This window comes from Myiozetetes cayanensis, unplaced genomic scaffold (assembly GCF_022539395.1).
Source record: "Myiozetetes cayanensis isolate MyiCay16 unplaced genomic scaffold, myiCay2020 scf26, whole genome shotgun sequence".
NCBI lineage: Eukaryota > Metazoa > Chordata > Aves > Passeriformes > Tyrannidae > Myiozetetes > Myiozetetes cayanensis.
In genome coordinates this window covers 1,913,417-1,927,829 of record NW_026087477.1, presented here as the reverse complement: position 1 = coordinate 1,927,829, position 14,413 = coordinate 1,913,417, and the positions used below count along the sequence as shown (strand labels likewise).

The 14,413-nt window shown below is 52.2% G+C and overlaps 1 protein-coding gene across 4 annotated transcripts in view; it reads right to left on the bottom strand.

The window, feature by feature from the left end:
- The window catches only part of EXOC6B (exocyst complex component 6B), a 285,301-nt gene extending 273,331 nt beyond the window's left edge, over positions 1-11,970 (bottom strand). The window contains exon 1 of one of the 4 annotated variants that reach the window (XM_050321037.1): positions 11,803-11,970. In XM_050321037.1, the coding sequence (XP_050176994.1) occupies positions 11,803-11,915 (113 nt within the window). In that variant the 5' untranslated portion in view covers positions 11,916-11,970. The remainder of the gene's footprint in view (positions 1-11,802) is intronic. The other 3 variants (XM_050321038.1, XM_050321039.1, XM_050321040.1) reach the window with 3 other exon arrangements.
- Between the last annotated feature and the right edge of the window lie 2,443 nt (positions 11,971-14,413).

Genomic DNA, 14,413 nt, shown 5'->3' with positions numbered 1-14,413 from the left:
GGAGACCTGGGAAATTTCTTCCCATCACTGACAGATTTTAAGGAGGAGAAACACAAAGCCAGGGCAGAGCTGAGCCTCAGCCACAGATCCTGTTCCGATCCATCGACATCCTCGGACCCGACATCCGCAGGAGGGTCTGCCAACCAACAGCTTGGGAGAGACTTCTCATGGAATCACAGAACAGTCAGGGTTGGAAGGGACCTCTGGAGATCCCCCAGTCCAACCCCCCTGCCCAGGCAGGGTCACCTGGAGCAGGTGTGGAACAGGAACTCATCCAGGTGGGTTTGGGATGTCTCCAGAGGGGGAGATTCCCCACCCTCCCTGGGCAGCTGTTTCCTCCATGGAAAGAAGTTCTTCCTCATGCTGAGGTGTTTTAGTTTATGTCCTGTCCCTGGGCACCACCAAAAAGTCTTAGACCATCCTCTGACACTCTTGGAGATATTTATATGGATTAATGAGATCCCCCTGAGTCTCCTCTCCAGACTAACCAGGCCCAGCTCCCACAGTCTCTCCTCATCAGAGCGATGCTCCAGACCCCTCATCACCTTTGTGCCCCTCTCTGGACCCTCTCCAGTAGCTCCTTATTTTCTTTCTGGAGCTTTATTTGTCGCAGACAAAGGGAGGCAAGGAATTATTTCAGGACCCAGGTGTGCTCCTGCCACACCGGTGACACACTGGGCACATTCACAGCCCTCTGGGTGATCAGGACAGAAGAAAATCAGTAAAAAATATTAAAGACTAAGAATTATTTTTAAAAAGGTCAATAACAGGTCACTAAGCAGTGCCACAGGATTCCTATGCCACAGGAATTTTCTAGTGGAAGATGTCCCTGCCCACGGCAGGGGGTTGGAACTGGATGGTCTTTAAGGTCCCTTCCAACCCAAACTACTCTGTGATTTAAGGAAGCAAACAGTCACCTTGGCAGATTTGGACCTTTCCATGCTGCTGCCTGCGCTTTAAAAATCTCAAAAAAGGCACCAGTCCACCCAAAAAAAAAAAAAAAAGGCAGGATTCTGAGGAGCCTCATCCTCAGCTTTCTGCCTGGCTCTGGATTTGCTCACCCGCTGCTCAGCTCCTCGTGGCCAGGTGGCACAAAGCACAGACCAGCGTGTGGCTCCTGCCTGAGCAACTTCCCAGCCCTAAGGCCAACCCAGCAGGACAGATAATTATCCCTGGGCTGATTTTCCAAGGCAAAAGTGGCTTTGGAAGCAGAGAGAGGAAGTTGCAAGCAGACAGGCACGCTGTGCATCCTCACTTCTGCAGGACAGGCAGCACCTGGACATTACTGGAGATTACCAAGAAATCAGGGAATATCCTCAGTTGGAAGGGACACACACAAGGATCATCCAGTCCAACTCCTGGCCCTGCACAGGACAGCTCCAAGATACCCCCCAATATCCCTGAGAGCACCGTGCAAATAATCCTTTCTGATGACCTGAGACTGCATTTGGAGATTTATTAAAGGAAGTTACTTCCTAAGGTACGGCCACAGGAAATCCTGTGCAGCCCAGGCTCCTATTTTCAGATTTTTCAAGGAATTGTGGCACTTGCCAAGGACAGCATCGAGCATGGGGGTTACCCCAGACAGAGCTGACTCCCCTCACAAGGTCCCTGAGAAGGGACAGCAGCCAAAGCCAGGTTGAAGGGACCCCTCTGGTGGCATCGCCCTCTGGAGAAGTCCTGGTGGCTCCTCAAAACACTGAGAGCAGGACAAACCCTCCCCAGAAGACTGGACAGGTGTTTATTGGAAATCACAGAATCCATGGAAAAGGCTGGAAAAGATTTTCATCATCATCAATCAAGTCCAACCATCGACCAGCAGCCCCACTGTGTTCACCACTAACCCATGTCCTCAAGTGCCACATCCACATGTTTTTTTAACACTTCCAGGGATGGGGACTCCACCACTGCCCTGGGCAGCTGCTTTAGAACCCTCCCCATGAAGGAATTCTCCCCAATATACAATTCAAATCTCCCCTGGCACAGCTGGAGGCCATTCCCTCTCCTCCTGTCCCTGTTCCCTGGGAGCAGAGCCCAACCCTCCCCGGCTCCCCCCTCCTGTCAGGGAGTTGCAGAGCCAGAAGGTCCCCCCTGAGCCTCCTTTTCTCCAGGCTGAGCCCCCCCAGCTCCCTCAGCCCCTCCTGCTGCTCCAGCCCCTTCCCAGCTCCGTTCCCTTCCCTGCACACGCTCCAGCCCCTCAATGTCCCTCCTGGCTGAGGGTCCCAGAACTGCCCCCAGGGCTGGAGGTGCCTCAGCAGGGCCAGCACAGGGAGGTGGTCACTGAGCCTGTGCCCACACTGTGGCTGATCCAAGCCAGTGCCCTTTGCCATCCTGGTGCCAGGAATGCCACACAGGAGGCAGCTGATCTGCACGAGCAGACTGAGCCGAGCTTCAGCAGGAAGGTGGAGATGTCCTGACTCCCCAAAACAAGGGGAGGGAAGCCAAGCACCCTCTGGATTCCCAGGGAAGGGACTGCCAGAAGCCGCCTCCTCCACAAGGTCAGCCTCCCCCAGCCCACCACCGACAGACAAGCTTCCACCCCACTCCAAACCCTTCCCACGGGATGCTCCATAGGCAAAGGAGGGAGCTGAGCCAAGATTGAGGTTTGCCAAAGGATTTTCTTCACAGCCAGGACAACCCACAGAGGGAACAGCTTCTGCTCCAACCCTTTGGAGTGTTAATGATGGGCAAGAGTCAGGATAAACCCCCAAACACAGCCCCTTCATGGGAGCAGGGATAAAAACTGTTACCACTCCACATCACAGCAGTCTGGTGCCTTGTTCCTCCCCTGTCCAAAAAGGGAAATTAAAAGGGAACAGCTCCAAGTATTAAATGCTTGTGGGTGGAAATGAAAAACTGCTTAAAAGACGTATTTCTGTGCTCTGAGGCAGAGATATACTAACTATGAAAGATTAATTTGAACATTTAAACCCCTCACTGTGGTTAAAAAGCAGCAGAGGAGATTTTTTCAAGGAATAAAAAGAGGAAAAAAAAAATAAAATCTTCCAGCTCTGGAAAATTCAAGAGCCCAAATTCGAGCCAAGCACACGTGCAAAATAATCCACGCCAAGAAGAGCCATGTGAAGAGCTAATTAGTTAATATATGAATAACTAAGAGCTTCTTCAAGCACCAGGAGCAGGAAAGCTGCCAGAGCAAGGAGTGGGAGCTTCTTAAGGAAAACTCTCCTACATGACTGGGCAAAGTAGAACCCTTCTTATGAAATAGTTAATAAGCACGTTAAAAATTAAAACACACACCGAAGGAGAACAGACTCCTCGGGTGGCATTCACACATCCTCTTCACCAGGACTCCTGGAGGGAGCCAGGCTTGTTAACGAGGGGCAATCTGGTCACCCCAAACGCACTTTAGTGTTAAAAAGCACCACTTGAGTGTTAAAAAGCACCGTGAAAATTCAAAAACGAGGGGTAAACGGTGGCTGCTCCTGTGGCTCGGGGTGTTTGAAGGTGGTTTTACAGGAGGGGGATGAGCATCACGGTGACATTTCGCAGAGGACACGGAATTATTCACTTGGATTGACTCCAGAGCCAAAAAGCTGCAAAGGATCTCGCAGGGCCGGGTATCGGGTGACAAAGGGACAAGCAAAGTGTCAGCAGCGAAAAGCAGGACACTTGGAGGGGAGGATGGGGGACAAATCCTTTATAAATCCATGGAGAGGGAGGGGTTCCAAGTGAACCACCACCGAGGAGGAGGAGGGAGGACACAGCAGGGTCGGGGCTGCAGTGTCAGAAATGTTGGCTCAGAGCACCGAGACCGCAAGAGAGAAAACAAAGCAAAAAAAAAAAAAAAACATCCCTGTGCCAATTCCCACATCTCCAGACCCCTGCTCCCTCTCATCTTTCCAGCATCATCACAGAAAGGTGAGAGCTGCAGGAGGAACACCCAGAAAAGCAACGGGGATAACGAGCAATCAGAACAGCTCTGCCAGGAGAAAGGAGTGAATTCATTAAGAATTTTCAGCTTGGAAGGCAAAAAGAAAAAGAAAATATCACTGACTTAATATTTCTCATAATCCTTTGGGAAAGACTAAACCTTGTCCCTGCAGAAACACCACCAAACAAACCCTAAAGGAAGACACAATGTACAATTAAAGTGCAGAACTTATCAGTTTAAATGTTTCAGTGTGGAAGAACCAGCAGATTAAAATATTGTGAGCCAGTGGTGGGTGCAGGAAAGATCCACGGGAAGCTCTTCAAGTGAGAATTCCTGGTACAAACCGTGCCCAAAGTGTCCCAAGTGCAGGCTGGAAAACACTGGGAGTGCATGTTTGCTGTGTATCTGCTTTGATAAGCACCCACTGCTCCCTACCCTGAGATATGATGAGGAAGAAAGGCTTTTGGTAGAGTCACTACAAGCATTTCCATGACTTTCTCCCTATTAACCAGAAAACACTTCCCTACATCCCTCCTAAATCCCTGCCTCAACCAGATCCCAGTTTTGCCTGTGCAAAGAGCTTTTCTCCATCTTCTCAACAGTCCATTCTGCACCTGAAGATGAATTGTGTGCCTGTCTTGTCCCCCCACTCCAGATTAAGCAATCCCAGTCCTTCCAGTTTTTCCCCCAAAGTCGTGTTTGCCCTGCTCTGGGAGGAGGATTCCCACCCTGTTATTCTGCCACTTTAGTGACTCAGTTTTAGAGAAAGACAAAATCCTCCTGAAATATTCAAAGTAGAATCAGAAAGACACGACAGAGGGGACAGTCTGGGGGGATTTAAACGCCAAAGGACTCTCCCCAGCTCCCGGTTTTCCAGGATGCTCCCTAAGGCAGGGCAGCAGAGCTCTGAGGATGAGCTCAGCTGGCAGCTCGAGGTGGAATCCTGCTAAGTCATGCACAATGACAGCTCCAAAACACATTAGGGGAGCAGCCTTTCCCTGAGAAATTCCAGGGAAATATCCCCTTTTAGCTCATGGTCTCAGAGCAATGGATCACATCCCGCCGGCGCACACCGGAGGGCAAGCAGGGAGTGAATTCCATGAGCTCCCGAGAGCCCCCATCCCACAGAACGGGATCAGCCATTGGATAATCTGTCCTCTGACAGTGACTCATTAAATTCCAGAAAGGAATGTACTTCTGTGAGACAGCCCAGGCTAATACAAGGTATAAATAATTGAGCAGTGCAAGCTGTTCCCTTCAGGTTGCAGCAGCACTGAAATTAAAGGGGATAGGGGAATTGTGAGGATTCACCATCTCCAAGTTATTTGCAGAAGCTCAGCACTGGGAAGGAGAAATTATCCATAAAACCTGGGATAATTAAGTATATCACACCCTCAGGCAGAGGTGCTGATGCTCCACACATTAAGCCATTCTGGATTGTAAATGCTGATATCCGATCATTTCACAGGAGAAATTCCTGGTACTTTTTCCTCCGAAACAACAACAAAAAAAAAACCAACTTGGAGCTGAACAGCATCAGCCTGACCAGAAGGGAATGTTAATATAATTCAAGCAGAACTGTCTTTTAAAAGACACTTAATTATGTGCATATGAACAGAGGCCCAGGCTCATTTTCAGGAGATTGCAGATTCCCAGTCTGGGTGGCAGGAAAATGGGCTGAAAGATGCTTCAAAAGATCCTGGGAGGTTTTTATTAGCAGACAATTTACAGTTGTTACAAGCAGCTTCCTGAGCAAGTTCTGTGGCCAGCACTCAGTGTCTAGACGCCTTCTTTGCTGGGAGTTGGTATTTCACCAATTACTGCACATAAAATACGGGATGGGACTGGCAGGGATGGGATTTGTGGAGCCAAGGCAAAGTGTGGCACAGCTGAGGGATGCAAAGTCAGGACAAACCCAGGCTAGTTTGAACTCTGTCACCTGTTAAGTTCTCACAGTCTTTGGCCTCAGGGGGCTTTTAGAGATAATGTGTCTGATTTTCAGCTGCTCTTCAATTCTCGCTGTGCTGGGGCCCTGAGGAGACACTTCTTAGCACGTGGAAGAGGAGATCCTTTTCATGCCAAGGCTGATGCAGGGTCTCCTTCCTCTCTCTCCTACCCAAAGCAGGCTCAGCTGAAGGATAAAGCACAGCACCACAGCCCCTACCAGCAGTACAGGCAGTGCCACCACTGCTCTCCCACTCCAAAATATCAACAGGGAAGCTGTTAAGCCAGAGGCCTGTCATTACTGCTCACTTCACATCTGCAGCACAGACCGTTATCCTCATCTCACCCACTGCAACAAAGACTGGGACCAGCTTGGCCACCCTTCATCCTCAGCCCCCAGGAGACTCAAAGTGATGCTCCAGACCCTGCCGTGGTTTCCGTGCTCATCCAGCCCACCACGAACCAGTTACACTCCCCAACCAACTAAACCAGTCTTCCACCAGGTGAGGGAATTGCAAGGAAGAAGGACACATCCGAGCTCAGGGATGACCAGCTCCCTGCCACCAAATGCCTCATGCCGGTCTAGACAGCAGGAAGCCACAAAATGAGCCCAAGATGCAGTGGGGGTGAGCAGATCCAGCTGAAAAAAAAAAAAAACCCTCACAAAAGGTGGGAAAAGGGACACAACCCCAGGCAGCCTGACCAGCCCACATCAGTGTCCATGCCTATGGATCAGGAATGACACAGCAGGTTCATGTCTGCCTGGACAAACTCACTGAGCTTTTGGAAATCCAGCAAAACTCCATCCTCACTTTTGCCTCCACCAAGTCCCTCATTCCCATCCCCACACAACCTCCTCCCTGGGCTGGAAACAGCATTTGTGCTACCACACAGCAAAACCTTCTGTAGCTGGGTTATTTTTCCATCCAGATCCATTTTCCAACCGAGTTTACCACAGGATGTGTAGCAATGTCTCAACTTCCAGCTCAGGACACGCTGGGGAGCTCAGAGGGGCTAAGCAAGAGCCCCAGCACTTGCTGGACTCCATCCTTAAGTTTATGTCTAAGAGCCAAGCCTCAGCTTTCCAAGGTCAGCACCAGAAGCCCGAATGACACAGGAACAGTCCTAGTTCCAGCTCAGCTCCATGTGAAGCTACAGGGGAAAATAAACCAGAGAACATCCCCCAGTCCCAGCTCAGGAGTCAGGACCTGAGCCAAGATGCTGCTGTTTGCACTGTCATGTTGCTCCAGCCTGGATCCAAGGTGGCACCAAGCAATGCCAGCAGGATCAGCACCTCTGGCTCCCACAGACCCAGCTCAGGGGGCTCAGCACACAGAGAGTCAGAGCCCGAGGGTCCCACCAAGGACCTGAGGTGATGTCCCTGTGGGAAGTGAGGTTAATTATATCTAGTAGTCCAACATGAGAACATTTTGGAAGAAATTCTTTACTGGGAGGGTGGGGAGGCCCTGGTACAGGTTGGCCAGAGAAGCTGTGGCTGCCCCTGGATCTCTGGAAGCATCCCAAGGCCAGGTTGGAGCAACCTGGACTAATGGAAGGTGTCCCTGCCCATGGCAGGGGGTTGGAACGAGATGGGCTTTAAGTTCCCTTCCAACTCAAACCATTCCGTGATTCCACGACCTGCAAGCATTCAAGACACAAGATTCCTAACCCTAAAAAAAAAAAAAAAACCCAGGCAGTGAGGACCTTTGGCTCCACAGTTCCAGACAAACCTGGGCACGGGGAGGAGATGGCAGGGAACGGCCACGGCACGGTGCCAGTGCAGTAAATGGATCAGGCAGGTACACCCAGAGCAACACTAATCCCAGACACTGGCATGGAAGGAGTTGATCAAGGATTTAGGGAACACATCTTAATTACAGTCCTGCTTTAATCCCAGTCAGGAGCTGCTTAGTAGAAACACGACCCAATCTGATGCTTCGCTCCATTTTTCTTGGGTTAAACAGCCCTGTAATCTCTCTGAACACACATGATTACATTTAATGGGAGTTTCATATCTGCTCTAGTTCTGCATAAAAGCCCAGACCGGGTGATTAATTGTTGTCTGAGATAGAACATCTCTCAGGTTTCCAGCAGGGCACTGCTATGTACCAGTCCCAACATGCCTGATAAAACCTCAGGCGCTGAGGAACGACCTAGGAAGCAAATATATACATCCAGAAGGAAACAAAAAGACCGATGATACAATTTGCAGACGACACAAAAGCTGGCAGAGTAACGAGCCGGGAAATCAAGCAGAGAACGATTCCTCGGAAATCTCCATCCTCCCCACCAACTTTGCAGTGCAGGAGAACCAAGAGTGGAGGTTCAGTGATGGGGAGCATCGGCCACAGCTGTGGACACCTGAGCTCCCAAGGAAATAACTCTGCATGCAGGGACAACTCCTGCTCTAACACTGAGGAAGAAGACCTGCTCCAACCTCCCAGGGTACAAGTGGGAGATTCTTACAGCGGTGATATAATTTTATGTGCATCTAAAGTGGCGAGGAGACAGCAAGAACACTGCAGCTACACCTGTGTGGGCAGCCAGGGCTGCTTTAATTTATCAAACGCTGTTTAAAAATTCCTTGAACGTTATCAAGTGCTGTTTAAAAATCCTTCAAAAAGCTGCAAACGCAGCTCGAGAGCAGGAAAAGGGTTTTTCAAGAGTGACAGACTTGCAGAGCTCAAGCTGTTTAACCAAAAGGAAGATTAAGCAGTGACTTAATCCCAGGCTGTATCTGAAGCATGAGGTGACACCAGGTGTTAAAGGACACTGCAGAGGAGCACGGGGAAGGAAAGGACAGCAAAACATCCTCAGGCTGGGACCAAGAACTGCTGTAAAAATGATTTGCAATTCAGATAATCACAAGGACTCACCCTTGGCTGAGCACAGGGAAAGGGGGTGAAGTTATAGAGCCCACGTTTACGGTGTGTGACACAAGAAAACCTCCCTGTTATCCATCCTCACTCCCAGTGACCAGAGCTGGAATATTACAGGCCACCACTAGTTTCCTATCACTCAAAAAAAAACCCAAATAAAATAATTATAAAATAAAAAAAAAATTAATAAAAACCAAACAAAAACAAAACTAACAAATAAACACAGCTGAAATGGACACAATATTCACTAAAGAGCAACAAACTTCAACTAAGTGTAATATAAATTAGAGCACTCAGGTGTCACAGCTTAGCCAAGAGGTGGCTTTAACCTAGAAAGGGTTTCTCTTCCCCTTTCTGATCCTGCAGAATTAAGCGATTCTTCAAAACCCACACAGAGAGGAGATCCAAAAATACTCCACAAAATCAAGTGTAACACCAGCAGGGAAGAAAAAAGAGGAATTAGTACAGCAGAAGGAAGTGGAATTAGGAGCAATGGGTATAATTAGTAGAGGCTGAATAGCAGGAAAGACATCCTGAAGTGGATTATTTTGATTCCAGGAGCATCATGGGCTCGAGGGGATCCCCACAGCCTCACTGAAGGCGCTCGGGGTCCTTCAAACACGACAGTCCCTGCCAGGAAAAACCGGGGAGAAGAGACCTGGATGGCCCCAGAGCCAGAGATGGGACTGGCCCAGCTCATCACACACACACCGGGGCAGTTTATGTATTTATTTAGGAAACAGAGCCTGTCCCCGAGGAGGGGCAGGCTCGGCCCCACATCTGCACAGCGCCGGCACAATGGAGTTCCGGCCCATGCCACCGACTCCCAGAATCCCGGCCAGAACTGAGCACAAAAACAGGGCTGGAAGGGACTTCAAGGAAGGAGGAATCTCATCCTTCCCCTGCCCCAGGGCAAGAGTTACTACACTTGCTATTTTTCTAAACACAAAACTCTCTCCCTGCTGGGTGGGACACAAACCCACCCAGACAGATGAATTAGCTGGACCTTCCGCTCCATCTCTTAACCCCTCCAATCCCCCCTCCCGCGATGGCAACCCGGGACACCACGGAGCGGCTGCACCCGGAATATCTCGCTCTGCCCAGTCAGAAAGTGATAAAAGCACAGCTCTGCGAACAAGTCCTGGCAGAGCAGCCTAGCCCTGAGCTGCGCTTGGGGAAGGCTGTTCCTAGAAGGGAAGCCAGCCCGGCTCCTGGAGACACATTTCTTCCATGATGCCTACAAGAAATGAGTCACCTTTTTTTTTTTTTTCTCCCCTTCAAAGTTTCCACCATCGTCTTTTCCAGACTCTCCAGCACACCGTGTTTGCCCTGAGCTGGTAAAGTTTCAACTCTAAAAATCCTTGGAGCAGGTAGAGCTTATGATTATATCATTAATAATATTCCTAATGAAATATCACCACGCTCCAGAAGTTAATGCAAGCAAAGCCCAAACCTTTCTCTGCCCAGACACTTATTAATGTTTCTCCTGTGGGTATGCAAAGATCAACATTAAACCCAACTCATCATCTAACCTTAATACTGAGAAACAAGATCAACTGCACTTAGTCCTCTTAAATGGAAAAAAAAAAAAAACCAAAAAACACCCACACTCTTCATTCTGGCAGTTCCCACACATTCAAACCAGTTTTTTCAGTTTTGTTAATAAATCTAATTCTCAGCATCTCCTACTGTTCAGTTTACCTCGAAACGTTTCATGGAGAACTTCAAGAAGAAAACTGCAAGAAGTCACAGAAATGAAGAAGCGGGCAAGTCTGAGGTAAATCCGGCGCTCCACCGCTCCACAAATTAAAAAGCTTTCCCATCTTCATCCTGTGCCAGCACTGCAGCACCACTGCAAGTCACACAGCCTTAAAACCGTTTCTTTTGAAAGGCGGCCACTCAAGCCATTTAAAACCGTGACTTTGTAAACCTTAAGAAACAAAGGGCCATTGCAGAGGGGGGTGGGACGGGCGGCTCCAGCCCTGATTGTCCCCAAACACTCCCACCTGGTGCCGTGATTCCAACATTGAAAGCACCTGTGTAGGCGCGGAGCGGTTGGAAGGGGGAAGGTGAAACCCAGGGCAGCACCTCGTTCCTTTCACGGCAAGCACCACACTTAGCACTGAATTTAACACAATTGCTTAACCATTTTGCAGCTGAGCGACCCTGGTAACACCCCTCCACCTTCCCCCACCTGAGCAACGTGGTTACACCGAGACAGAAATATCCTCCATCCTTTTGTACCGTCGATATTCCAGAGGATAAAACACGCGCACCTGTGCTCGGCAAACATTCTGGGTTGACACAAAGTTCTCTGGAGAACTTCTGTGTTGATTTCGACAGGGGGAAGGAGGGATGAGTTATCTCAGCATCTCAGGACGGCAATGCTAATGTGGTCCAGCTAAAAGGAACAGGTCTTAGATGTGCATAATTCACCTAAAATACCATATTTTTAAAGAAATCGAGTGATGGGTTACACAGCCAGCTGCCACATCTTTTAGATTAACAACACAGCACAAGCCACTGGCACAAAACCGACCCCGCACCACAAACACACACCTAAAGGGGTGAAACGCCAGAGCCGGGGCGATGGGAAGGAGCTGCTGGCAAAGGGAATGATGGGCAGCACTCCTGGGCAGGAGCCACGTCCATCTGCGCTGCCCGGGCACCGGGGGAGCTCCGCATCTCCCGCAGGCGAAGCCACGGGCTCTCCCAGCCCGAGGATTCTGCGAGAACCGCCGGGGAGAAGGTGCTTAACAGCAGAACAAAGGATCCATTAGGCAAACAAGAGGCATCAACTCCTGTCTCGGCCGGGACGGTGATCGCGCCCCGTCCCCCCGCGGCGCCCACGATCGACCACGGCTCGGGCGAAACCCCACGGAAAACTGACCGAGAGGGATGTAAAACCCCCAGCGGGATGACTCTGACAGATGCCCGCAGGAAGCCCGTCCTTGCCCGAGGGGCGCAGGGGTGGGACGCGCCCCGGAGGGGCTCGGGGGGCACCGCGGGGACCGCTGTGAACCACCCCCCATCCCCATCCCCATCCCCCGGCCGTGCCCCCGCGGCATCCCGGGCAGGGTCGCGCACCTGAGCGTGGGGCCGATGCAGGCCGTGTCCGTGCTCTCGATCTCCCGCAGGATCCGCTCGTGCTCCGCCGCCGTCTCCAGGCTCTCCAGCTCCGCCATCTTCCCCCGCTCCATCGGGGCCGCTCCACCTGCCCTGCCCTGCCCTGCCCTGCCCGGCCCGGCCCTCCCCGCTCCGGGCGGCGGCGGCGGCGGCAGCGCCGGGGCCGCTCCAGCCCCAGCCCCGCTCCGGCCCCGCCGCGCCCGGCACGCCGGGAAATGTAGTGCGGGACAGCGGGGCCGGGCCGCGCCGGCGCTCCGGGGCAGCGGCAGCAGGGAGGGAGGGAGGCAGGATGGGCAGCAGGGAAGGGGCGAGGCGGCGGTGGCACCGCCGAGCGGGCACCGCGGCCGGGGCACAGCCGGGGCGATGTCAGAACGCCCCGCGATGAGTCGCAGCCCCGCGGTGGTGACACGCGTCCATCTCCGGGGCACACGGTCCCGTGGAAGGCAACCCGTGATCCCTCCCTCTTGGGGGGGACACAGCCCCGTGGTCATGACATCCATCATCAGGGCACATGGTCCCACGGAAGGGACCCCGTGATCCCCTCCCTCTTGGGGGACACAGCCCCATGGAAGGGACCCCGGGACCCCGTGATCCCCTCCCTCTTGGTGGGGACACAGCCCCGTGGTCATGACATCCATCATCAGGGCACATGGTCCCGTGGAAGGGACCCCATGATCCCCTCTCTCCTGGGGGACACAGCCCCGTGGTCATGACATCCATCATCAGGGCACACAGCCCCATGAAAGGGACCCCATGATCCCCTCCCTCTTGGGGGACACAGCCCCATGGAAGGGACCCCGGGACCCCATGATCCCCTCCCTCTTGGGGAACACAGCCCCGTGGTCATGACATCCATCATCAGGGCACATGGTCCCATGGAAGGGACCCCGTGATCCCTCTCCCTCTTGTGGGGTACACAGCCCCATGGAAGGGACCCCATGATCCCCTCCCTCATGGGAGGACAGCCCCCTGGTCACGACATCCATCATCAGGGCACACGGTCCAGTGGAAGGCTCTCCGTGATCCCCTCCCTCTTGGGGACACAGCCCCATGGAAGGGACCCCGTTATCCCCTCCCTCTTGGGGTGATACAGCCCCATGAAAGGGACCCCATGATCCCCTCCCTCCTGGGGAGACACAGCCCCGTGGTGGTGACGCCCATCCTGTCCCTCAGCCCTGTAAACGATATCACTCCCACCTTAAAAAGGTGCCACTGACTGCGCTCCCAAAGGAAGCTCCTGCTGACACCAAACCACCTTTGAGCTTGATCCTGAACCATCCCCCCCTTCCCCCCGAGCTGAGTGACCCAAGGACACAGCAGAGCTTTCCCTGAAAAACACCATTATCCTGCAGAAACATGCTGGGATATCAAGGTCTCCTCACCGTTCAAGGCTAGCCCTCTCAGCGCAAATCCTTCCTTTGGAGGCAGCTGGTGGTTGTTGTTGTCAACTTGTACCATGAAAACGGCGCTGGAAGGTCCTGTTCCCAACCACGTTATCAGGTACAGCAGAGCTGTCCTTGCATGGGAATCCCACACTCTGCCAGGGGCACGGTGGGATGAGGAGCAGGATCAAGCCCAGGCTGTGGTTGCCACCGTGGGTTTCTGCATTTGCTTTTGTTGTTTCTTCTTCTGAGATATAAATAATCTACCCGGATTGTATGAGCACCCCCCGGGCCTCCCTCACTGCTGCTTGTGAGGGTTGGACAGTGCTGGGCTGAATAACATGGAATCATGGAATGGTTCGGGTGGGAAGGAACCTTAAAGATTATCTCATTCCAACCTCTCTGACAAAGGCAGAGACGCCTGTATTGTCACTTAATTAAATGAGAAAGGGGTAAAATAACTTCCCTAAATGGAGCACCGTGACTGGAACAACACAGGAGTGGCCAGGAGAGCTTGGTGAAAACTTAGAATCATTAAGAATTGTTTACAGTGGGAAAAGACCTGTCAGATCATCAAGTCCAAGCATTCCCCCAAGCACTGCCAAGGCCACCGCTGTCCCATGTCCCCAGGTACCACATCCACAGGGATTTTAAATCCCTCCAGGTATGGGGATCCACCACTGCCCTGGGCAGCTGTGCCAGGGCTGGACAACCCTTTGGGTGATGATATTTTCCCCAATATCCAACTTAAACCTTCCCTGGCACAGCTTGAGGCCATTTCCTCTCCTCCTGTCCCTGTTCCCTGGGAACAGAGCCCGTTCCCCCCCAGCTCCCCCCTCCTGTCAGGGAGTTGCAGAGCCAGAAGGTCCCCCCTGAGCCTCCTTTTCTCCAGGCTGGGCCCCCCCCAGCTCCCTCAGCTGCTCCTCATCAGACTTGTGCTCCAGTTTGATGAGCCCACACGGAATTCCCCAGCCCATCGTGCCTGTGGTTCCCAAACCCGGTGCCGTGCGAGACCAGCTGGATGACGTCCTGGATGTGTTGACACCACGAGGAAATCCGATGGCTGTCGCCATGGAGATCTGGTAGGAGCTTTCCGAGGACCAAGAGAGGCAAAGACACACGACAGCAGGAGAAGGCAAGGGGATGGGAATAGCGGGGGAATCCCGACCCGGGGGTTGGATCAGCAGTTG